Genomic DNA, 25067 nt, shown 5'->3' on the forward strand with positions numbered 1-25067 from the left:
ATCTAGCAAAAGCAGTTCTTTTGGAGAATACACCCGGAATATGACCGTGCGTATCTGAAAGTGAAACATGGGAGTTATCAGCCTCTGCCATCTATCCAAATGACAGCACAAACTGTGGGAAGTGGAGACAAATCCCCACACTCAATAAATTATTCTCAGTGCCTCCGCCTTCCCTGACCAAAAATAGTAAAGACTGTGAGGGGAGGAGAACTGCATCTGAGGAGAAAAGCAAATGATAATGAAGGGGGGGGTGAGTAGTGGTGCCTCTGTATTTCCCTTCATTTGATTAATGAGGAGCCAAGAAGCTGCGGGTTTGGGAGAAAAGATTGATGGCTGCAGAGAGGCTCCACATTGCGGAGATGAATGACTGGTCATCTGCCCTTGATGTGCAATGAAATGTCTTTTCTAAACAGCCGTGCCAAATGCAGGCATGTCATGTTCCTTTTAGAAAGACAGATAAACACCAGGCAGATGGAGCCACCTGGGGTGCCTTGCCCCTCAGAAGGAAGGGGAGTGCAGGCTCCTTTGGGTACTCTGGCAAGGTCAGTGTGTTCGTTCGTTAACATCTGGCCACGAGATTCATTAAACTACGTTTCTTCTCCTTCCCACCCACCCCGCTCCCCCACAACAGTCATCTGTCTGCAGAACATGAGCAAGGCCTAGCCTAGGTGCCTTGCCGGCGAGGGAGGAAAGGACTTTAGGAGCTGAAGAGAACGATGTAATAAGCTCATCAATCTACGGATATCTTTGGCTGGTGAGCTGCTCTTCTACAGCTAGTGTGGAAGACGGAACAGCCCAAACGGCACAGTGGGCTGGGAGACGTCTTATCTCCATTAACGTGTTCTGCATGCATCAAAGCAGTAGGAGACCTATTAAGATTCGGGATTGAAGGACTGCAAAGAGAAGTTAGGTATGCTTTGGTTCAAGCCATCATGCTGACAGTTTAGATGCCTTTCAGGCATCATTTCTAAGAGGGAGTTGATTGATTTGTCCATTCAGATATGAAAAGCTAGAATCACAAAACTATAGAATTAGATAGATAGGGAAACCCCCATGCCTCTGGTGAGGAATTTGCCTGATCAAAACTTTAATCTCTCCTCAAAAAAAAAATCTTTTTTTTTCTTTTTGCTTGAGCAGAAACATCTGCTCCAAAATGTTGTTTTCAGAGAAATTCGGGGAGAACTATGTTTTAATGTCATACTGTTTTACATTGTGGTTTTAATTTATCTATTGTATTTTATGGCTTTAACAGAAGCCACCTCGGTATGATTTTGCCCTGCAAGATGGCACGAAAGTCTTTTGAGGGGGGAAACCCCATAAACTATGTGTATTTTACCATATTATTGGCAGATACAGCAGCTGCAGGCATATACCCTCAAGTTAACATTATCATTGTTTGCTGACAGGCTTGTAATCCATAGCACCACATACAGATCTAACATCACTGCTTTCAGTTCTCCTGCTGTGCTTGCACCTTGCAGAGCAATGAGCATTAGATTACAATGACAGATGTATGTGAAGGATCATCTGTGGGTACAGCATTACTTTAAATTCCCTGCTAGGGTGAACTTCATTCTAGCGAAAGGGATCTTACAGAGAGTGACACTTTGTCTTCTGCTTATGATACTCACAATCCAAACTTTGCCTATTTTTCTTTCTTACAGCATATGTTGTTTGTTAAATGATCATAAATCGATTGGCTCTACACAGGGCACTGTTTTATTACTTTTTTTCTTGTGGTAGTATTTCTAAAATCATAGGACTCTGAAGTATAAGTTTAAGCCATAGTCATACTCAAAGTGGAACAGGGATAGGATATAAAGACAAGCTACTTTTCAGGCACACCTATAACCATCTTCTTAAGAGGCATAATTGAGGCTTGCCTAACCATCTTCCTTTCTCCCAATATTGGGCCCATTTAAGAGCATATTACTGCCCCCCCTTTCATGCACACTGGTGGTCAGGTAAAGGTAAAGAATAAAGGACCCCTGGATGGTTAAGTCCAGTCAAAGGCGACTATGGGGTTGCGGCACTCATCTTGCTTTCAGGCCAAGGGAGCTGGCGTTTGTCCACAGACAGCTTTCCAGGTCATGTGGCCAGCATGACTAAACCGCTTCTGGCACAACGGGACACCGTGACGAGTGCCAGAGCACACAGAAATGCTGTTTACCTTCCCACTGCAGCGGTACCTATTTATCTACTTGCACTGGTGTGCTTTTGAACCGCTAGGTTGGCAGGAGCTGGGACAGAGCAACGGGAGCTCACCCCATTGTGGGGATTTGAACCGCCGACCTTCTGACTGGCAAGCCCAAGAGGCTCAGCGGTTTAGACCACAGCACCACCCGCATCCCTTATCATTCCTTCACATATATACACAGGTGCAACTTTAGTTATTTTCCCCCTGCCAGATGTTGATGCAATACCAAACTCACTTTATGAACTCAAAAAATAGTGCATTAGAGATATGATCTCTGAGTGGGGCCTTAACAAACCATAGCATATACATAGATCTTGCACCAGGGTGAATTACACCAGCTCTCCTTCCCATGCATACCCACTTCCATATACCCCATACAAATCCATTTATTACTTGGAAAGTGCAGGTGTTTGCCGGGTCTGAATGTTTTAGCATAAAATACCTGCATTTTATTAGGACATGAAGTACAAAATGTAGGGAAATATTGAAATGAATTGCAAACCTGTAAAAAACATATTTAATATCCATCAAGTGTAAAATGATTATGAGGCTGTAAAATGTTTACCCGGGAGAAGAATAAAGATGACAGATTGAAAACATTCGCTGAAGAAAAGGGGAGAATAATAGATGGGGACAAAGGAAAATTATCTTTTAGCTCTTACTGCTCTCTATGTATCCATAAAACGTGGCTTGTAACATTTCAAAATGGAATTTAATATCATTTATTGCTTATTCATTGAAAGTATACACTGGAGAGGAGGAGGGGGAGAATCACTGTTTAAATATTATCGTATTTCAACCTCCTAAACAGTTTAATCTGCCAAAGAGACCTATAAAACGGAATAAAATTAAAAGATCACATTTTAATGAAATACAATTCCACATTTCTTTTAACACATAGCACATATGAAAATTTGCATTGATTCCTTACACACTTATTACTGCATCAACTTTATAGAGTTCTGGCTTAACTAGACACCACATGGGAGATATGGCCAATCGTGTCTCCCCAGTAATGCTTGGTAAAAATAATAAAAAATATTATTACATCTCCATCTTTAGGGGCCAGACTACAGGCTCCCCCCCCCCCCCCCGGTTTCTAAAAGTCTTAGAAACCAGCAGGGGTGGGTTGGGGGTGGGGTCAATTCAGTGTTGGACCATAGTGCTGGTGGAAGAGGTTATTCATTTTCCCCATGCAGTTTTCCCAGTTAAAAAACCACACAGAGAAGCTTATATTTGATACTCAGAGCAAATGTATGGCATACTGGAATCATACCTATATGATGATTTTGCACATGGAAAAAAACCAACAGCTTGGAGGGAACTTCTGGTACTTGTTACTTGTAGACCACATAGAGATGACTGCAGTTAAATGGCATATAAATTGAAAGAAAGAAAAAACAGCTCTAAATTTAAAAAATGGCACAGTCAAATCACAAAAACTAGTTTCAGCTCCTGTTCTAGCAGGTGGGTGTAGCACACAATGTGGCTTCCCAATCCCTTTAATTGGCTGATAGTTATTGTTTTAGTGTTGCAGTTTTTAAATTAAGCCGCTAGGTCATTGTAAATATTCTTTTTAAAAAATAACTGCCACTGAGTCTTGTTCAAAAGGTGGACAAGGAGGGGTGGCGTGCTCTAGCCTATTTTCCAGGGACAGTTTCGGATTTACAGAAGCCGTCCAGGTTTCTGATTTGTTCCCAGAATGTCCCGCTTTCCCCTAGGACGTACCTATTTTCATCAGAAAAAAGTTGGAGGATCCTTCCTCTAGACCCAGTATAGAAATGCAGTGGGCTGCTGCAGGAATGATGGGAGTACCCTGGTCCTCCTCTGTCAATCCCCAACAGACTACAAACATTTTTTGCCAGCTAGTGACATTCATGGGCTTATTACACTGTCGGTACATCCATAGGACCAGACATTTTTAGCAAAGGCATAAAAGAGCTTGCTAGTACAGTCGTACCTTGGGTCCCAAATGCCGCAAACCCAGAAGTGAGTGTTCTGGTTTGCAAGCGTTCTTTGGAACCCAAACAACCAACGCGGCTTCCGATTGGCTGAAGGAGCTTCCTGCAGCCAATCAGAAGCCGTGCCTTGGTTTCTGAATGTTTTGAAAGTCAAACGGACTTACGGAACGGATTCCATTCGACTTCCGAGGTACCACTGTACTTGCAATAACAGAGCCGCAGAGTAATAGGTGAAACAATGTTCATACTTCATACCCAATCTTGATGTGTGGCATCCTTTAGCTATAGTACAGTGGTACCTCGGGTTACATATGCTTCAGGTTACAGACTCCGCTAACCCAGAAATATTACCTCGGGTTAAGAACTTTGCTTCAGGACGAGAACAGAAATTGCACAGTGGCAGCAGGAGGCCCCATTAGCTAATGTGGTACCTCAGGATAAGAACAGTTTCAGGTTAAGAACGAACCTCCAGAATGAATCAAGTTCTTAACCCGAGGTACCACTGTACTCCATGCCTAGAACAATTACATGGATAGCTATACCAATGTAAAACATGGAGGCAGGAACCAGGCTGTAGTTTTTCTGAGGATTGGCAGAAGATTTGGGAATAAGAGCCTATCCCATCATTCTCTAAACTGCTTAGAAAAAGAGTATATTGAACTAGAAGTACGTCTGTATTCCCTTCCTTCCCAAAAGAGAGTAAAAAGCTGTACATTTGAAGGGCATGAACACAGCAGCACATGAAAACCCAGGGCCATGATCCTAGACAGCCATATCCCTGCACACTAGGGAGATAAGCTCACACAACCAGAAAAGTTTTGGAAGTTTTCACTGCTGCCACTCAGGTGACAGAAGAGGTAAAACACTTTGCCATATAAAAGCAGCATGCTTATTCAGCCAGGAAGTTGGCTTCAATTAAAAACTTTAAAAAATTTCCAGCTGTGTGCACATTTCTCCCATCACCTGCATAAATGACTGGCTAGCATTGCAGTCACAAATCTGAGCACCTGTACTGGCTGGAGTTACAAAAAGTTACAGTGACAGATCTTTTATGGCTATACGTTTCTATTTTGCACCTGTGCTTTTGGTGTAGCAGTCAGGAATTTAAGTGCACAGTTTTATGTTAATCCCATGAACAAACTCACTTCTGACATACATCAGCTTAAATGAAAGCAGAATCAAACCCCATACACACAAAATAAATCCTGTAATATTACTCCCTCTGCTGGCCCTAAAACAGTAGTTTTCTGTACTGATTCAAGGCATGGATTTTTTAATTATTTTTTAAAATGAATTCTACAAATTGAATACATGGGAACTACTTATGGTGTAAAGGCAAACAAGCACTATAAATAAATCTTTTTCTTCTGAAAATACTGGAGAAGCACTGAAGTTTGACTCTGAAGCAACAGTTTGTTTTCCCCCTGTAATCTTGTCCAGATGTTTTCCCCACCATGCAAGTAACATCACATGGAATTATTATTATTATTATCACTTTATTATTTTTAATACCCCATCCATTGGGCTGGGTTTCCCCAGACACTCTGGAGAAAGAAGGGAGCTAACACTCCCTAGTCCAGCCATTGTGCCTTCTGTTGACTCTGCCCTGTCTACACATTGGGGGGGAGATCTGATCTATAGGTTGTCTCCATCTGCATCTTCTGCCTGTCTATCTAGTAAAAAGTGCAACAGGACCTCCAACACTGCTGGAGGCAGGGAGGACTTTGGGGGATAAGTAGAGCGCAGTGGCGTAGCGTGGGGGGTGCAGGGGGGGCCGGCCGCACCGGCCGCAACATCTGGGGGGGGCGCTCGCACTCGCAGCTCTCTGCCCGAGTGCTAAAATCCACGGGTTAGGGGGCGCAAATTACTTGCCTTGCCCCGGGTGCTGACAACCCACGCTACGCCACTGGTAGAGCGGCATTTATTTTTTCAGAGAATGTGGCTTATTTCATAGTAAAAAAAAGATGCAGTAAATCTTACACAACGTGTTATCTCAAAAAGCAGATTACACGTCAAATATTTATTCACAGATTGAAGTAGCCATGTTACGTTTCTATATAACGTATTAGCTTCATTAAACAGTATATCTGGGGCAGTCATTCTGAAGGACTAGCAATTTTGCTATTAAATCACAGGAAGCAAAGTCAGCTGAATGCCACTGGTAAAATAGTAAGTTGTCACATGTTACAAGAAGCGCAGAAAGAAGGCAGCAAACATTTCCAGAGCTAAAAAAAAGAGTATTGCCAGTGGTTTGTAAATGGGGATTTTCATATACTGTATCAAAAAGACAAACTGTGTGGTACAGGGAAGGTGTGTAATCTGCAATTACCATGGGGGAGAATGCTTTATCTAAATAGACAATATCAGTCAATCTATCAATTAGACTTTTATCCTGGCCACCTTCCATTTTATCCCCACAACACTGTGATGTAGCATAGGCTGAAGGCTAGTAACTGGCCCAAGAACAGCCTGTGAACTTTGAACTTATGTCTTCCCAATCTAACTGCCATACCAAACTGGATCTGTGTCCCATTAAGCTGTTTGCACCCTCTCTCTCCTAAAGGTAAAGGGACCCCTGACCATTAGGTCCAGTCGTGGCCGACTCTGGGGTTGCAGCGCACATCTCGCTTTATTGGCCAAGGGAGCCGGCGTCCAGCTTCCGGGTCATGTGGCCAGCATGACTAAGCCGCTTCTGGCAAACCAGAGCAGTGCACGGAAACGCCGTTTACCTTCCCGCCAGAGCGGTACCTATTTATCTACTTGCACTTTGACGTGCTTTCAAACTGCTAGGTTGGCAGGAGCAGGCACCGAGCAACGGGAGCTCACCCCGTCGCGGGGATTCGAACCACCGACCTTCTGATCGGCAAGTCCTAGGCTCTGTGGTTTAACCCACAGCGCCACCCGCATCCCTTCTCTTTCCTAAAGGAGCAGGCATTGACCACTTCTGTTCTACTTCCACATAGCCCTATTTGTTTGTATGCCACCATGCTATCTGTCAAAGGGTACCTCCAGATGGGTGATACCTTGCACTATCCAATTATTGCTCTTCCACTGAAAGTTATCACTGGAATTGCAACCAACTATTCAATCCATTGAAGGTACTGCACTTTTTCTCCGGGGTGCATCCCACTCTAATTTCCCCCGCCCATAAAATGATATGTGAATTATGTTAAATAAATAAATAAATGCTGTCCACAATAGACATGACAGAAAAGCGGTGGTGGAGAATAGCAATTCAGCTGAGCTGTCTTGTTTTTTTAAGACCCCCCCTCCCCACTCAGTCTTTCCATTCTTGCTCTAGTGCTTGATTGATAAGGTACATCTGCTGAAATATTCCCTCCTCTACAGAACTATGAAAGGGAGAGAGGACTCTTTTGCATCTGGCCAGCCTAGTTTGAGAGCATGGATGCCAAGGGAGCCTCTCAGCTGGAATTCGGAAGGGGGAAGAGCCTCTGAAGGCTAGATCTAGGCATGCACACAAGCAAAAGTATCACTAGTGATGCTTGGTGGAAATGAAAGAAAGAAGTATGCCCAGCGCTTGTTGGGATTAACCCTCAACCTTTTCACGGCTCTTTGAAGTTGTCCAGGATCTTATACACACTCATACATACAATAGAACACACCTTCTAACACCTGATAAAAAGAGGGAAGGTTATTAGCTGGGGAGAGTTGTGTTTTTTCAAGCTGTCTCTGCGATAACAAAAACCTTGGCAGCCCTTCTTTGCTTCCCAAGTCTCCTCCTGAGTCAACAAGCCATTGAAAAGACCTTTTGCCCAGTAAAACAAATGTGATTACAGAAGCCGAGCTGAACACAGGAATGCAAATAGAGATCTGCATGTAAGCAGGGCTAACCTTACACACACATAAACCCAGATGCCATATTACACTCACTGACAAGAAAGAAAGAAAAATTGAGATTGCCCTCTCCTTTTTCCCCCCACACCCCAAAATGGTGTGTTGGTGAAAATGCTAATCCTGTAAACAGTTAAGGACAGTAACACGGAATGAAGGACATCGGTTAGGCAGTTGAAACCACGTACAAAGTATTTTGCTTCCTCAGATTAGAATCCCTCTCCGCTGAAGGCCACCTGCTATCTCTCAGGAATGAACTAAGCCATGGGCAGTTCAAACTCCACAGTGACGCATGAAGGCCTCGGAAAGGGGAGAGGGACAGTCAAGCAACTCTTCATCTCTCCCAAGAGAAACGCCTGGTCTTTAGCTCTCCCTGGTTCCAGCATCTATGTTCAGCACTGCTTCTTAATAAGAAACAGGTGCTGGTTCTTTTCTAGCATTATTCTGTTAGTGAATGTTATCCTCTTTCTTCCTCCTCCACCCTGTTAGAATAGAATTGCGGCGAAAAGTGCAACGATACGTTCTATTCTGATTTCTAAAATCAAAAACCCCTCTTCAAAACGTCTGAACAAACACAGGGGGAACGAGAAGGGAAGAGGAGGAAATAGCCTGCCTGAAAGATGGGGGGGGGGGAGGGGAGCTGAAGAGAATTCTGCCTTCAAACCAGAATTTATGTATGTTTTGTTTGAGCAGCAAAAAGCAGGGAAAACAGAGCTCGCAAACCCACTTCTCCGAGCACACCCAAGGAAAAGTTAACTGGATAGCTGGGAGGAGTGAGGTTGGCTCACAGCTTAGGATACAGTGAGGTGGCCGGGGGGGGGGGGAGGGATCTGAGAGAAATATCTAAAAGAAGGAAGACAAGCCTAAATGTAAGGATTGGTACCTTGTGCCACTGGTCACTTTACATAAAGACCACACGGGCCGCATTGCCGTTTTTTTTTTTTAAGGTCAAAAAGGTTGGAGAAAAAATCAATACTCCTTTGTGGGTCCTAAATAAATCACACGTTCATATTACCAGGCACTGTAAATCAATAGATATTCAATGGGTGCACGTGCACTTGAGACTTTAATAGGGCACAGGCATGCCGGAATATTGTGCAGTGGGCTGTGCAAAGGAATCACATTCAGTCCATGCCCCTCAGGACACAGTCTGCGTTCCACCACAGAGGCAGAGGGCTGGCTCATCACGCCCATCATGTTGTCTTTTTGTGCTTCCCCACCTCTCTAAATTGGGGGTGGGAGAGCTGGGGCATTCTGAGTAAACGCATATCTGTAAACCTCTTTGAGGAAAGCACTCCAGAATTGGGGGGGGGGGGCACCACTGAGAAGGCCCTCTCTGTGGTAGGCATTTGCCTCACATTTTTTGATGAGTGCACCCAAAGGAGGTTCCCCACCAAAGGTCTTCAAGTATGGGTAGGTGCATATGGAGGTAGGCCGTCTGTCAAATATCCTGGTCCTAAGCTCTAAGGAGCATTTAATGGTCAAAAGCAGACCACGTTGCTTTCACATATGATTCCTCATAAATCCATTCTGCCTCATCCCCATGTTCATCTGCGGTTTTATTTTTAAAATTCATATTTAAATACAGACCGAAATAAAACATTTTGAAAGTGTTCCATGTCAAAATACACAATTTTAAAACATTTTGATATACTTTCTGAGGTAAGAACTGTTGCAACATTCAAAGAAGCATACTGTAAAATCTGATGGATAGCTATGTTCCAATCTGCACATTACTCCAGAAACTGTGGATCTAGTGAGTTCATACTGGAGTACAAAAAAAACAACCAATGAATTCTTAAAGCATCCCTACTTGACCCAGGCCCAGAAGCAGACTGGAACCCATGTAGCTAGTTGATAGACTTCTTTTCCAAATACCTGGTTTGTTGTTGTTTTTTAGCCATCTAACTAAGGTGGAAATCCACACACACCTATCTGGGAACAACTCAGAGGAACTTCCTTCTGAGTAGATGTGTATAGGACTGAATTCTTAGTGGCTATCATCACACGTTCAGCGCCAAATCCAATAAGTGAAAGATGCATTACGTGGAGTGGTAACACTATGTGAGGTTGCCTGGATTAGTTTTTCCTTTTGTGTCTGCCAATATGGGGTTGAGGGATAGTAGCAATGTTCAGCAAGCCATCTGTCTGGTCAAAGAAAAGGAGGCTTGGTTTGGTGTTCAGAGCTCTGGCATATATACTCAGATTGTGTCCTTGGCCAAGTCATCCACCCACAGAAGAGGCTGCCTGTCGTATCTTTGCAAGATTTACTGCTCTGGACTTGCCTGTTTCCAATCAAGAGGCAAGCCCAGATTAGTGACTCATGCAGAAACAAATCTTTATGGAGTCTTCTGAGGAGAAATAATTCTTGCTTTTACATACTCTCCACATAAACTTCTTCAGATGGAAAATTTGAATTTAAATTCAGAAGAACATATGTTTCAATTACTAAAAGTTCAGGAAACACTCTCCTTGCATCTAAAAAGGGCTATGAATTGCAGATTAGCTGACTTTTCGGACCTGCAGCTAACACCTTTAATCTTGCAAAAGCTTGCAAGGTCCTCTTGGAGAGTGAGGAGGGCAATAGGGAAACTCCCTTGGGACAATTCCTCCCCTCTGCTCCCCCCCCCTCCAGCTTTGTGGATTCTCTGATATACTTTCCCACAAGGTTATCAAAAAAAAGGCTGAGCATGCTGCAGAAAATTTACTGTGGGTTGTTGTGGTATGCTACCACAATGTTCTTCTGACACATTCTCTCATCCAAAAACCTTTCCTTGATTTTTCACAGATAACTATTTGTAATTCCTAAATACTTTATAGAACACAATGTGACTAAATCACTATTTCAAGTTGATACTGCGGATGAACTTAGACATTGTTTCTGCCATAATAAATAAATGTTTAATATGACTCTGTTGGGTTTTCTTTTCAGACAAGAATTAACATCACCAGACTCTTGATCATGTTATCTTACAGCATCAGATTGAACAACCCTCCCAGGATACCATAGTCAAAGGGCACTCGAAAACAGCTACTTAGCATTTGATCACAGTAGATAAAAGAGTCCATAATTACTGTTAAATGAGTACGTACAGACAGACACATAAATTAAATTGTGCGGTGCTGGACAATGACATTTGGTTTCAGAGAGATTTCCCATTTTCTACTGTATGGCTGGAGGGAGGAGTTGTGGAAACATGCTAATGTGAAAAAAGGCTTTTGGGTTTATTCATTAAATACTTTATTTTTTTGTGGCTGAGACATGACTAAGTCTTTGATATTTATGCTATACATACAGTGTTGAGCATGCTATAGATAGATTAGATGTTAGGATTGCTAAACAGACTTTAGTTTGGTTTCCATTATTGACCATCTGGCTACTTTCTGTGATGAAGGCAAATGTGATTAAGCCAAATTAAGATCCAAATACGCCCAATTTTGCAATGGTTCAAACAGAGAAGACCTATTCTTTACCACTGGGTCTTCTCTCTCTGGTGAATAAAACTGAATCTGAACAAATGGGAACACACACACACACACACACACCAGTTTAGTTCTATGTGGCTTGCAAAAGGGATTGGGGTCTTCCTGTTTGCCCAGAAGAGGCTGCCACTTTTGTGGGATTTTATCAAGAGTAAATCCTGCAAGTAAATATACAGTTAGACATCCAGGTGCTCCTACTCTCCAAAACTGAACAGTATGAGAACACCCTCCTTCTCCTAGTGCTTTAACTGTTTTTGACTGCTAACAATAAAGAAGCACAAGGATTCTTCCCTTCTTCATTTCTTAATAGCTTGGCAATGAGGAGGAAATCAGAAAACAGCAAAGCTGGAAATATAAAGGAACGCAAACATACGCATTTATATTGTTTTATAAGTATTTGTTTGAAGCATTTTTATATCATTTACAAATGTCAACATTAGGACGGTACTTGTTCTCAAGTTTACAGTCTACATTCAAGAGCCAGTGTGGTGTAGTGGTTAAGAGCGGTAGTCTCGTAATCTGGGGAACCAGGTTCGCTTCCCCGCTCCTCCACATGCAGCTGCTGGGTGACCTTGGGCCAGTCACACTTCTTTGAAGTCTCTCAGCCCCACTCACCTCACAGAGTGTTTGTTGTGGGGGAGGAAGGGAAAGGAGAATGTTAGCCGCTTTGAGACTCCTTAGGGTAGTGATAAAGCGGGATATCAAATCAAAACTCCTCCTCTTCTTCTTCTTCTTCTTCTTCTTCTTCTTCTTCTTCGGTGTGTCACTGTCATGGATTGCCTTCAGTTCAGTGAAAACTACAGTTCTCATGATTCCTTGTGACACACCATGCATATAAGCACACACACACACATTATTGAAGGATTCCCTACACATTGCATTGCAAGAGCTGCATGACTACTTTTTTCAGGTGGTTGTGATTATCTGTTGAACTATGTAGGAAACTACAACACACAAAATATTTTCCTATATGGAATTGCACCCACAGTTGTTTCACAGACAACCATGCTATGGCTGGAATGGAGCCTTAGCAAATATTTATTAGGATATGCCATCATGAGGCATATTTCATCATGAGGCATACCATCATCAGGAGATAACATTGCCCTCCCAAATGTCAAGTGTTAAAATTGAGAAAAACACTTGGCCCCAACATAAATACTGCAGTTCCCCATAGTATTATTATTATTATTATTATTATTATTATTATTATTATTATTCTACCCCGCCCATCTGGCTGGGTTTCCCCAGCCACTCTGGGCGGCTTCCAACAAAAGATTTAAAATACATTAAAACATCAGTCATTAAAAACTTCCCTAAACAGGGGTTGCCTTCAGATTCTTCTAGTTGTTTATTTCTTTGACATCTGATGGGAGGGCGTTCCACAGGGCAGGCGCCACTACTGAGAAGGCCCTCTACCTGGTTCCCTGTAGCTTTGCTTCTCGCAATGAGGGAACTGCCAGAAGGCCCTCGGCGCTGGACCTCAGCGCCAGGGCAGAACGATGGGGGTGGAGACGCTCCTTCAGGTATACTGGACCGAGGCCGTTTTGGGCTTTAAAGGTCAGGACCAACACTTTGAATTGTGCTTGGAAACATACTGGGAGGCAATGTAGGTCTTTCAAGACGGGTATAAATTACAGGCGCACTTAAATTCAGAATGAATGGGTGTCTCCTTTTAAAAAACACAATGGATTTTAGCAAAATTCTCTGCTTGCAAACAGGAGAGAGGAAAAGACAGAAAGGAAAGTTCAAAAGCCATGAGGTTGTGCCTGCCAGAGTCATGAAGTTACATCGAGAGGAGTACTTACCAGGTTTAATCTCCAGTAACTTCAGCCTGGAGTCTTCAGGAGGATGCAAACGTCTCTTTTTGCGCCAACAACGAGCAGGATACGTATAGAGCTGACCTGGTGCTAATCCTGAGGGTTAGAAGGAAACGAAAACAACAATTAAAACACACACACAATTTTGTTTCACTGTCAAATCATCAGTAGCCTTGCTAGAATCTCAACGTTTCTTCACCTCTGGAATTATACTTCATTACATCTTGTCTTTGAAGGGTTTTTAGCACCTCTTCAAAATGATAGCCAACTAGAGCCTTGCAAAACTCCTTAGCATCTTTCCATAGCTGGATGTCACTGGATGTAGCAAGTGTAATGCTAGATGCCCCAACACCAGGAGTGGTCCCAAAATCATGCGGCATATTAATCATGCTAGCGATGGGTCCACAGCATCCCTAACACCACTCAGCTGCACAATGGTATGAATCCAGAACAGCTCATAGCAGGTTGATTTACAACATGCACATTTGGATGCAAATCTCATGTAGACACAGGGTATGTTCACATTACTGCCTTGGAGTGTAGTGATTTCCCCCCCTGGTGTGTTTCACAGCTCCCCCTGCCCCGCCACCTGTTCACATCAACATACCTTCCTTAGTGTTTGATTTGTTTTTGTGTGTGTGTACACACCAGGGAACATTGATAGGCAGAGATGTCTTTACTCTACACAAAGGTGCTCACACCTTGGCTAGAGATGAATTACGGACAGCTTAAGGACTGCAACTGATGTGAAGTTGCTTTGATAAACAATGCATCAAACAGTAGTATTTTATAACAATGTACAGCATACATATGCATTTTGGATAACGCCTTGTGAACACTGATTAAAAACCCAGCACTGGAAAAGCAGTGAGTGTACAGCGAATGGGAGTGTGAACAAAGTCTAAGCTTGCTAAAGAAAGCTAGCAGAGTTTATCTCTGAGTAGGCATGAGAGGACAGTCTTCTTACTGTAAGATTTACTTGGGAGAACATTGGCAAGCAGCAGTTGCGACATGCTAAGTGGCACCAGAGGAGGCTTGCCTGGGGCGCATGATGTCAAGATGGGCACACGGATGTGAATTTCTGAAGTTTAATGCAGACACGGCTTAGGTTTTGTTTTCCTCTGCAGGAGAAACGAGTTTGTTGCTGCATTTTGCAGAATCCAGAGTTACAGCATGACAACTCAAAAAAAGAATCCCGACAAGTTTGTAGACTGCGCATTGAAAATCGGTTAGTTTGCTGCAAGTATGCCCAATAGGTATTAGAAATTCATAACAACCAAGAGAAAATGGTAATATGTAAAAAGGTAGCCTTTTAGCAAACTAACCTTGTGTACTGATCTAGAACGCTGTATACTAACAATACAGTAGTAGCAACAGTGTGACAAACAGTTCACAAAATTGGGGTGGCAAGAAAAAAATATGGCATTTAAAATAAATCAATGAAGAGACATAATATAGTATTATAACATAGTCTAGACTTTATGTTCTTCTGCTTTTGGCCAGTACAAAAGACAAATGAGTCCTGCAGGGCATTGAAGAAGAACCTGTTAATTGTAGCATGAGCTGCAATAGGTAAAAGACTGCAAGAGCCGATAAGTACACATGGGTGGAGGTGTATGGGAGCAAAAACTAGGTTAACAAGGTAAGATTTAACGATTTCCCCCAAAAAGCATGGAACCTAGCAGGGTTCTGCGTTTGCTGAAACATCAAAGCACAAAAGCAGCTATCACGTGGGGGACAATTACTTTTTATAGCCCTTATTTAGACCAAGAGATACAGTAGCAAAATTGTAAGCCCACTCTAATTGGGCACCTTCTCAGTCTAATTCTCTTCTAAGCCTTTCTGTTTAAGCATGGCAATCTTAAGGTCAGAGACAGAACCCCCGGGGAGCCTGAAAAGTGCTCCACTTGGACATTTCCATTTCTAATACCCTATTATTCATGTCCATTCATTTTCTCACTTAGAGGGTGAACTGCCTGGCTCATGGGCGTGCCACAGGAGCATCGCTGACAGGCACTGAAGAATGCTCTAGTGAATGTGGCTTTGATAATATGGTCGATGCTCTTGGGGGTCATAGTCCCAGCAGTAGATGAAAGGACAGAGCTGGTACTGGCGGGATTTTCTGGTTTTCCTTTCTTTCTTTTTGCAGGAGTTAGTTCTTAGATCTGTCTCTGTCGGGTGACCCACACAGGGCTAAATTTATAATTAAGCAAGAGGAAGCAGCTCTTTTGGCCTGAAGGCAACCTTTGCTTGCATCCTACCTTCGGGTATCATTTCAGAAAGGAGGAGCGGAACGAACCACTATGGGTTTTGATAGTACCTTTCACAATAAAGATTTCAGGGCAGACTTTACCGGATCAACACATTAAAATATTTCCAACTTAAAATATTTAAGAGGCTGGGGGCAGGGGGTTGGAAAGCTATTTTCCTGGCATGCAAATAGTAATGCTGTAAAGGTAAAGGGACCCCTGACCATTAGGTCCAGTCGTGACCGACTCTGGGATTGCGCGCTCATCTCACTCTATAGGCCAAGGGAGCCGGTATTTGTCTGCAGACAGCTTCCAGGTCATGTGGCCAGCATGACTAAGCCGCTTCTGGCGAACCAGAGCAGCGCATGGAAACACCGTTTACCTTCCCGCTGGAGCGGTACCTATTTATCTACTTGCACTTTGACGTGCTTTTGAACTGCTAGGTTGGCAGGAAGTAATCCTGTAGTGTCAAGCAAATTTTCCTGGTTCTAAAAATGTTGTCTCTGGAGTCTTTACCCAACTCAACTCCGACTGTGAGGAGGGGGCTCAGGTTGATTTGCTTTAAAATGCAGGCCACACAAATTTCTCTCCCATTCCTACATGGCATCTCAGGTCAAAACCACATAGGATTTATATTTTAGCAGCAGAATGTTGAATTTAGCTTGGAAATAACCTGTATAATAAATCTTGCTACAACGTTGGCTGTTTCCGAGCACAATTCAAAGTGCTTGATCCAGATAAGACTGAAGAACTGTTAGTGGGTGATTCCCTAAACAGGATGGATGGGAGATTGCCTGCTGTTGATGGGGTTATACTCCCTCTGAAGGAGCGGGTATGCAGCTTAGGGTACATCAGGATCCTTTGCTGTCACCTGAGGCTCAGGTGTCCTCTGTAGTGTGCAGTTGCCTTCCATCAGCTTTGGCTGGTGGCCCAGCTGCACCCCTATCTGGACAAGGATAGCCTAACTTCTGTTATCTATGCTCTGGTAACCTCTAGGTTAGTTTACTGCAATGTGTTGGACATAGGGCCGCCTCTGAAGATGGATCAGAAACTTCAGCAGGTGCAGAATTTGGCAAGATGGTTTGAGCATATAACACCGATCCTGGCCTGACTGCACTGGCTGCCCATTACTTTCCAGGCCCTATTCAAAGTGCTAGTTTTGACCTATAAAGCTGTAAATGACTCAGGACCACAATACCTCAAAGACTGCCTCTCCCCATATGAACCAACCCAGACCTGTGATCACCATCTGAGGCTCTTCTTCGTGTGCCTCCTCCATGAGAGGTCCAGAAGGTGGCAACACAAGAAAGGGCCTTTTTCCTGCAGTGAGATGCTCATTTCCCATTTGTGGAAATCTCTCCCCAGGGATGCTCACCTGGCACCTTCATTACCTCTCTGGCCTTTGGCTAATTAAACAACCTATGGCTTTTTAAACTAGGAGAGGGGTTGCTGTTTTGTTTGTTGTTGTGTTACTTTTTTTGTTTTTATTCTGAAAATCACCCTGTATAAACCACCCTGTGATCCTCAGATGAAGGGTGGTGTAAGGTAAAGGGACCCCTGACCATTAGGTCCAGTCGTGGCCGACTCTGGGGTTGCAGCGCTCATCTTGCTTTATTGGCCGAGGGAGCCGACGTACAGCTTCCGGGTCATGTGGCCAGCATGACTAAGCCGCTTCTGGAGAACCAGAGCAGCGCACAGAAACGCTGCTTACCTTCCCGCTGGAGTGGTACCTATTTATCTACTTGCACTTCATGCTTTCGAACTGTTGGGTTGGCAGGAGCAGGGACTGAGCAACGGGAGCTCACCCCGTCACGGGGATTCGAACCGCCAACCTTCTGATCGGCAAGTCCTAGGCTCTGTGGTTTAACCCACAGGGCCACCCGTGTTCCATGAAGGGTGGTATATAAATTAAATAAATAAATAAATATCACCTATAAAGCCCTATATGGCTTAGGTCCAGGTGATCTGAAGAACCGTATTGTCCCATATGAACCTGCCTGGGCTCTGAAATCACTGGGGGATGATCATAGCTGCTCAGTAAAGCATAGGACTAGGCTCTTAGTTTTGCTGCCGTTAGTGAGAAAGAAATTGGTTTTTTCATGGCATTTAAGATCCTGGTACTTTCCTAGAACATTAGGCTATATAACAGAAACTCATACAAGAGTTTCTGTGGGAATATTAGATTCTATTATCTCAGAACGATTTCCTAACTGGGCATAGCCACCACACATGCATATACAGCCCACCACTGAATAAGATTTGACTGTACTGGCTAACTTTGCTTTAAAAACAAAATCCCGTTCCATTCTCTGAGGAGAAGTTAGTGCTAAACGATGCCACCATGAAGAATCAAATTTATTGAGAGAGGTTCACCACACACACCTGCACACAACTCTGTGGTGATCTCCCCACCATCATCAAGCTGCTGCAGGCTGTGAATATTAGATAGCATGGCTGTCAAGATTGCTATATGTGAAATAGTCGCAAAAACACACATAAAATATTGTGGAGATTATTTCAGCATGTTAGACGCTGCCGGTGGTGATTCACAATTAATGTGACCATGCTAAATAGCTGCAATGTGAAAGAATGACCCAGATATGGGAACCAAGTAAAACAAATGGAACTATTGGCAAGTTTCTAAAGAAATATGTATTTTCCAATATGGACAATGATAACGAGCGTAATGATTTTTTTAACCCTCAATAAATCTCTCTCTCTCTCTCTCTCTCTCTCTCTCTCAAGTTCACCATAAGCAAATGGAGACAGGGGTGTCAAATTTTGCAAATCTAACTGTAGCTTTCATTCTGAAGCATCCACACTTCCTGACAAGAGATCTTTGCATGCAATTAGGCTGGCCCACCCTTCCTCCTCTCAAGGCTGACAAACTCTGGAGTGATTCACAAACAGGTTAGAAATGGCAACCTCTCTGGAATCAACTGTATCAAGCTGCTGCAAGTGAGCTTTAAACTTCTACCCTAGGGTAAGGAGGCTATTTAATAAATCATAAGAAGAATAAAAAAATATTTTGTTCTCCATCTGGGGATTCTTCAAAGGTGAGGAACTCCACCAACTGTATGTCCTCTCTGGTCTGCACAGGCTTAAAAAAAATATTTAAGAACATTTCTATAAGAAAGGAAATGGGCTGCGGTGAACTGAACTACACTGGTTTCCCTTGAATACTAGGAAGAGAAGTGGTTGCAGAACATGGTCTTCAGGTCCACAGTCAGAGGCATCCTGCGCTCCCATCTGGTGGGTGGGAACTAAGCTGCTAGGAGTTCTGCCCCATATTTATCAACCTGTGCTTTGTCACAAATTTCCTTGTGTTATTGGGACAATAGTCAGTAACTGGCCCAGTTCATATGCTCCTTGCCAGCAACACGACACATTATAATTATTCAACCATGGGCCCCTTCTATAATGTTTTGTGGACATGGTTTAAAAACAAAAACTGGAGAACCACAGTTGACTATGTTCGCTTGGTATGTTTACCACATAGTTACAGAAGACATTCAGACTCTACAGAAAATATGTGGTCAACCCACAGAGGAAATGCAAGGACTCGCCTTTTTGCTATGACTTCTGAAGGGCCCTATCACAGCTTTGAGAATATTCACTTAAGCCCATAAGCATGAAGTCTGTTGAGGGGGGAGGGGGGAATCCCACTTTATATCATCTAAAAATTGTATGAAAAGAGAGCTCAAGAATGCTATGCTATTTTAATCGGCATTAAGTCCTAGGGCTCTTCCAGACTACTTTAATTGCAGGGATTACAAATGTTGTTTCTTCATCACAACTATATTCCTAAATTGAGTTCAGTGGTGTTTGCGGGCGAGAGAGAAACCCCTACCATTCCCCTGGGGAGTTTCTATAAATTCATAGCTGAATGACTCAACAACCCGCTGTGGCAAAGAAGGAGCAAGGGAAGAATGCACTTGCCACCTAGATGCACCATTAGATGATGCTGTGCTTGACTGGGAGAGCAGTAGTGTACAGACTTGCATGTGAGACTTTGGAGGAAACTCAAGCCTTTTTTCAGGAACCAACCAAAAGTGATCCAGAAGTTCTGATCAAGCAGCAGAACCTCCCCACTGTGCTTCCTTCCAAGTAAATTCACCCTCCCTCTTGGGTATTTGTAGAGTGGGGGTGGACACTTACCAGAATCCATGTGATATCTATGCATTTACCCCAGTGGGGCAAATGGCAGCTACAATGCAATGTCACACCAAGTTTTACCACTGGGCTGATAAATTTAAGACCTGCACCGCTTTACACTGCAACTAGGTGACCACATTACTAAGAGCTCCCCAGACAATTTTTAAATATATATATATTTATATATAACTTAGAAAACTAGCATGTAGCCAAGGCTCATCTTTGAATCTAGTTTTTGATGGGCAGTGGTTTTTATTTGTGTGTTTGGAAGAGTATTCAGCCACGTAAGCCAGCACTTGCAGCCTGAAGTGGTACAGGCCAGAAACAAGCTCACCATCTCATTGAAAACATGGTCGCAGTACCTCTTAATATATAGAAAAGGTGAGATGTTAACAGGGACAAAGAGGAACATGATCCAGCACACAGCACCAAGTCAGATCCACCAATTTTTCACAGTACAGTGGTGCCTCGGTTTATGAACTTAATCCGTTCCGGAAGTCCCTTCTTAAACCGAAACCTTTCTTAAACTGAGGCACGCTTCCCTAATGAGGCCTCCTGCCACTGGTGTCCTTTCACCATTCGGATTCCGTTCTTAGACCGAGGTCAAGTTCTCAAACTGGGATACTATTTCCGGTTTTGCAGAGTTTACCAACTGAATCGTTCTTAAACAGGACTGTTCTTAAACCAAGGTAACACTGTATGCATGTCTATAATAGATTCTGCAAAAATATTTTTGTGTAGGTATACAGTGGTACCTTGGTTCTTGAACTGGATTCATTCCCGGAGTCCGTTCGACTCATGAAACCATTCAAAAACGAAACCGCGGCTGCCGATTGGCTGCAGGAGCTTCCAACGGAAGCCACGTTGCACATTCGGCTTCCAAAAAAAGTTCGCAAACTGGTTTGCGATGTTCAGGAGCCGATTTGTTCGGGAGCCAAGCCGTTTGGGAACCAAGGCACCACTGTACCCTTAATGGCATCTTCAGAGAGTGGAACTCTTCATACTACTGTGATAGATATGGGGAAATGACATTCCCTACATACCTTCCTCCTGCAGAATAAGACAGAGGAATCCAGTCCTTTATTCAATCTGACAACTACAGGGTCACAAGTAATGTCAAGGCAGCCACTTTTAAAATATAAGTTAATTTACCCTGCTTTTGTTCCATATGACCTACTTGTTTTATTAAATACTAAGAAAATGTTGATAGTGGCAACAGTGGCTCATTCCAGAGATGAATGGAAGCTCATACTCATACTTGCCCCAGCCTGGTACCCTCCAAAGGTTTTGGACTACAACTCCCATGAGTCCCAGCTAACATGCTGGTTACAACACATCCGGTGGGGCGCTGGCACTGCTCTGTCCTACCCCATTTGCCACAACAAAACACCCATAGGGCACTTGGCTGGAGAAGTCATAGAATCATAGAGTTGGAAGAGACCACACGGGCCATCGAGTCCAACCCCCTGCCAGCTCTAGGGAAAACATTCGTTTAGAACTGGCCTCTGAGTGCCACCTGTGACTGAAGGAACACTAGGCACGCTTTAGAGGAAGCTTATATGTTTCAGGCGATGTGGAAACCAACAGCTGATTCATTCACTATGAGCTTTCCCACTTGATTAGCTCAAAGTGACACATGAAGTGGAATGAAATGGGCAAAAAGGCATTGCAAAGTTTCTCCCTCCATCTCTTCTCTCTTCTTCAGGGTTGTGAGATCAAAAGTTCAGAAATACCTGTCACTGCAGAGACACAGTTTCAGTTCTCTTCTCATCTAAAACCTGAAATAAGGGGCTCATATTAAGTGCTATAAGGATATCACTCCGGAACAAAGACAACATCCCTTGTGAAAAGACCGGCTGTCTTTAAAATAAGGGGCATTTGGCAATCTCCTTCTCACTTTGAAAGTGCCATTTATATAGCTTTGCACCACGGAGAGTTACATTCTTCTACCACATTATCCATCAACGAAGAATTAGGTCACTCAAACTGAGAGTGGCTGTCTTTTTAAGGTTGGGGAGGCAAAAGATCCCTGGTCAGAACAGCAGCAGCAGCAACTGGCAGCTTAAAAGCATTGATCTAGAGGAGGAGAATAATGGCATTTGGGGGGGGGCGGACGCAGATGCAGCACATGTTAAAGTAGGGTGCCAGCATACTTACCAGCCCACTTGGGGCAAGCAGCAATTGTTCCAGTTAATGTAAATAGTCATGGCTGCAATGATGCATTGTGGGGTGGGCTTTTTTTGTTTTGTTTCTGTAGCTGAACACCTTATACTTAACATCCTGAGACAAAAATGGAAGGGGGGGGGGAGAGAAACAACCCCTCAATTGCCTGTCCCTGTTTCAAACCAGGCATAAAGCTTTCAAACTCAAAAAGCTGATTGGGCAGATAACCCCTAGCAGCTACAGTAGAAAGAGGCACAACAGGGATGGGAAATGCCCTACATAAAAATCTGCTTTTCCTTTCCTAATTGATGAGACTCTATGCTAACAAGCAGTCCTACTACACAATCTTGTTAATCTGAAGTAACCTCGTGTTATCTTCAAAAGCAGAGTCTACTGAATTTGGAACAGGAAAGGGATGTGTTGAGCCTAGCCACTGCAATATAATTTCCCAAAAGAAGTATAGTGTTCTTTTTAAAATTCTTCTGCAAACAGAAGTTTAGCAGGCAAGTCGAGGAAGACAGTCATTTCTTACTCTTGCAAGGATCTTCCCAGTTTTGACATGGGCACCAGATACGTGAGAATACATGCATGGTTGTTGTTTTTTATCTTCTTTGTTCTCCTGAGTTGCCTCACAATTCAGTGCCTTATAGGGCAACCACAGAAGGTTCTAACCATTTGATTATAAAGGAAATAGCGGGACCCGCAATGAGTTATGTTGTTTATCTCATTAGTGTAGAAGAGTCATAACTCAAAGCTAAAGTGAAAGGTTGCCGGGGGGGAGGGGGGAAGAGAGGAAAGGAGTTATGTGCAGTACTGTGTGAAATTAACCCTCAACTGTTTCCATGAGATACAGCATTTATTAAGAGAACTGTACGAAAGTAAGGTGATGCAACAAAGGAATGACACACACACACACCGTCGGATAATGGATATATTTCAAGTATATATGCTAAAGAGCAGAATGAATGGGAAAGAATTGTTCACTGGACACAGTGCTATTCAGAAGTACAGTGCGTAACACTTGAAGAAACCAATACCCAGAGCCAATCTGTGCATTCAGGTCCCTGGGACTGCGCCACTTCAGAGTGCAAGTAGCAAGAGGCTGTTTAGTAAAATTATTATAGTAGTAAATTTTATTTAGTAAAATTTGTATAGGAGAAAGAAAGCTGGGTTACAGCCCTACTCTTCGGCACCTTAGCTTTCTTCAATATGGAGTGCAGTCCCCCAGGACTCTATCCCATCCTTTTTCTGAACCTGCAGCAGTGGCTGGTGCCCACTGGAACTAGTAGTTGAGGACTCGGCAGTCAGCAGTAAGTGGAGCCAATGGCCGGCTGAGTTCTGCAAGGCTGCGCAAGTGCAGCTCGCAACTTCCTCCCACTCCGAAACATCTGGTTTCGATTTTTAAAATGGAGGGATGTATCAAGAATTGTATGTAAGGTATAGTTTGGTCCTTGTGTTACTATTAACATGTTAAACTTCGATGGTATGTGCAAGAAGGGAACAAGGCACTCCCTATCCCTTTCTGAAACGGGCAATGGTAAAGTCACTTTAAAATTGCAAGCACGCCACTAATGCATTTTACCTTCTGAGAAATAAGGTTCATTATTCTCAAGTGTATCAGTAACAAGGTACGGATGCCTTTCCCTCGCAACTCTTACTTAAAACCATTTCCCATTCGCTTTCCATTGCACTTACGCAATGAAGATCAATAGAAATAAAGGGGCTGAGATGATGCTGCATCCGAAGGAAACAACATGTCAAGCAATCCTCTCTAGTGACAGTGAATGGGGGCGAAGGAATAATTAGGGCTTCCTCAGTGGAGGCTGGACTAGTAAGGGAAGTGGGGCAATGCCCCACCAACCTCAGCCAGCCCTCAGCCAGCCCCCTCCTGCCTCCCAGCCTTCTTAGTTACAGATAGTCCAGGAGGTAGACCTGCCTGTCATCTTCCTCCTCCTTAGTCTCAACTTTGCATTTGTAGAACCCAACAGGGAGGAGAATGGAGGAACCTGGCATTAGCTGGCTCTGCCTGTCATTGGCTGTGGCTCCACCAGCTGTTGGGCCCCCTGCCTTCCGCCCCACCAGTCCCAATAATCACCAGTCTCCACTGGGTTTATTCATCTTCTGCAGCTAACAAAAGGAATCCCTTCCAAGCATATCCTTTCAGGCAGGCCCTCCTGCATGTGGCTTCTCAAAGTTCCTGGTAGCAGAACTCTGTGCGTCCTCCATGCCACTGGTAAACAATGTGTACCTGGTCCCCGATGCCTCTTTTCCATCCAGATGTAACAGTTATTCTGAGCTACACCTGTCTGCGAGTCCAGGAAAGGAAGACGGACGCTGCGTTCAGCACATAGCCGGGAATTGTAGCTGCGACAGTGTTCAATGGCTTCTTTGTAGAACTGGTCCCCAAGTCTGCAGAGGAGGAGGAAGAAGCAGAGGATGAAGCAGTGGACATCCACCTTCCCCAGGATCAAAACAAAACAAGGAGGGGAAGGGACATATAAACGTGTTAAGCAAAGATCAGTGCAATTACAGGATAATGAAATTACTGAAAAGCATTGAAAGCACACATTTAATTGAAGTTCTCCACACCTTCCCACCCCTCACAGGCCTATTATTCACAAAGGGAGGAAGCTAGTGAGGCCCTAACTTTTAAGAAGGGAGCGGATTGGTGGCTTTTTGTGGGTACACTCTGCAACATGACATTGACACAATAATAGCGCGTTAGTTGTGGATTTACACTGGGCTGTCCACGCATCATTCTGTTCTATTAGTTGTTTGGTGGTGTGTCTCCAATATTACCACATTATTGCCATCTGGACAGGGACTTTTGTGCTATAGGGCAACAGAAGCAGGACCAAAAAAACACCAGCAATATTTGTGGTATAAACAGTTATGGCTTTCAGCAGGCAACTAAGCCACATGCACTGATTGGACTGATAAAGCAGTATGTCTGCCCCAAACTTTTTGCAGGTGGGAGCGGGAACCAAAGCAAGATCATGTACAAAAGCCCCAATACCATCATGAGCAAAAATAACCATGAATGCACAAGAAAAAGGACATCTGGAGAGGCCCACAGTTTCAAACATGACTGGATTTTCAGTTCCAACATGAACTGAGAACGCACCCAAAAACCTCTGCAACGTTAACAGAAACTCTGGGGGTCGACACTGCAGTTGCAGAAACAGTA

The 25067-nt window shown here is 43.6% G+C and overlaps 1 protein-coding gene across 2 annotated transcripts in view; it reads right to left on the reverse strand.

The window, feature by feature from the left end:
• The window catches only part of DPF3 (double PHD fingers 3), a 183791-nt gene that overhangs the window by 76866 nt on the left and 81858 nt on the right, over positions 1–25067 (reverse strand). For both annotated transcript variants that reach the window (XR_014501965.1, XM_083398927.1), the window contains exons 2-3: positions 24129–24289; positions 13302–13409 (exon numbers count right to left, since the gene is read on the reverse strand). Coding sequence is in view for 1 of the 2 variants with exons in the window: in XM_083398927.1 (XP_083255053.1) it covers positions 13302–13409; positions 24129–24289 (269 nt within the window). In the remaining variant the exon portion in view is untranslated. The remainder of the gene's footprint in view (positions 1–13301; positions 13410–24128; positions 24290–25067) is intronic.

The sequence above is a fragment of the Podarcis tiliguerta genome (genome assembly GCF_965153285.1).
Source record: "Podarcis tiliguerta genome assembly, chromosome: 1".
Classification (NCBI taxonomy): Eukaryota; Metazoa; Chordata; class Lepidosauria; order Squamata; family Lacertidae; genus Podarcis; species Podarcis tiliguerta.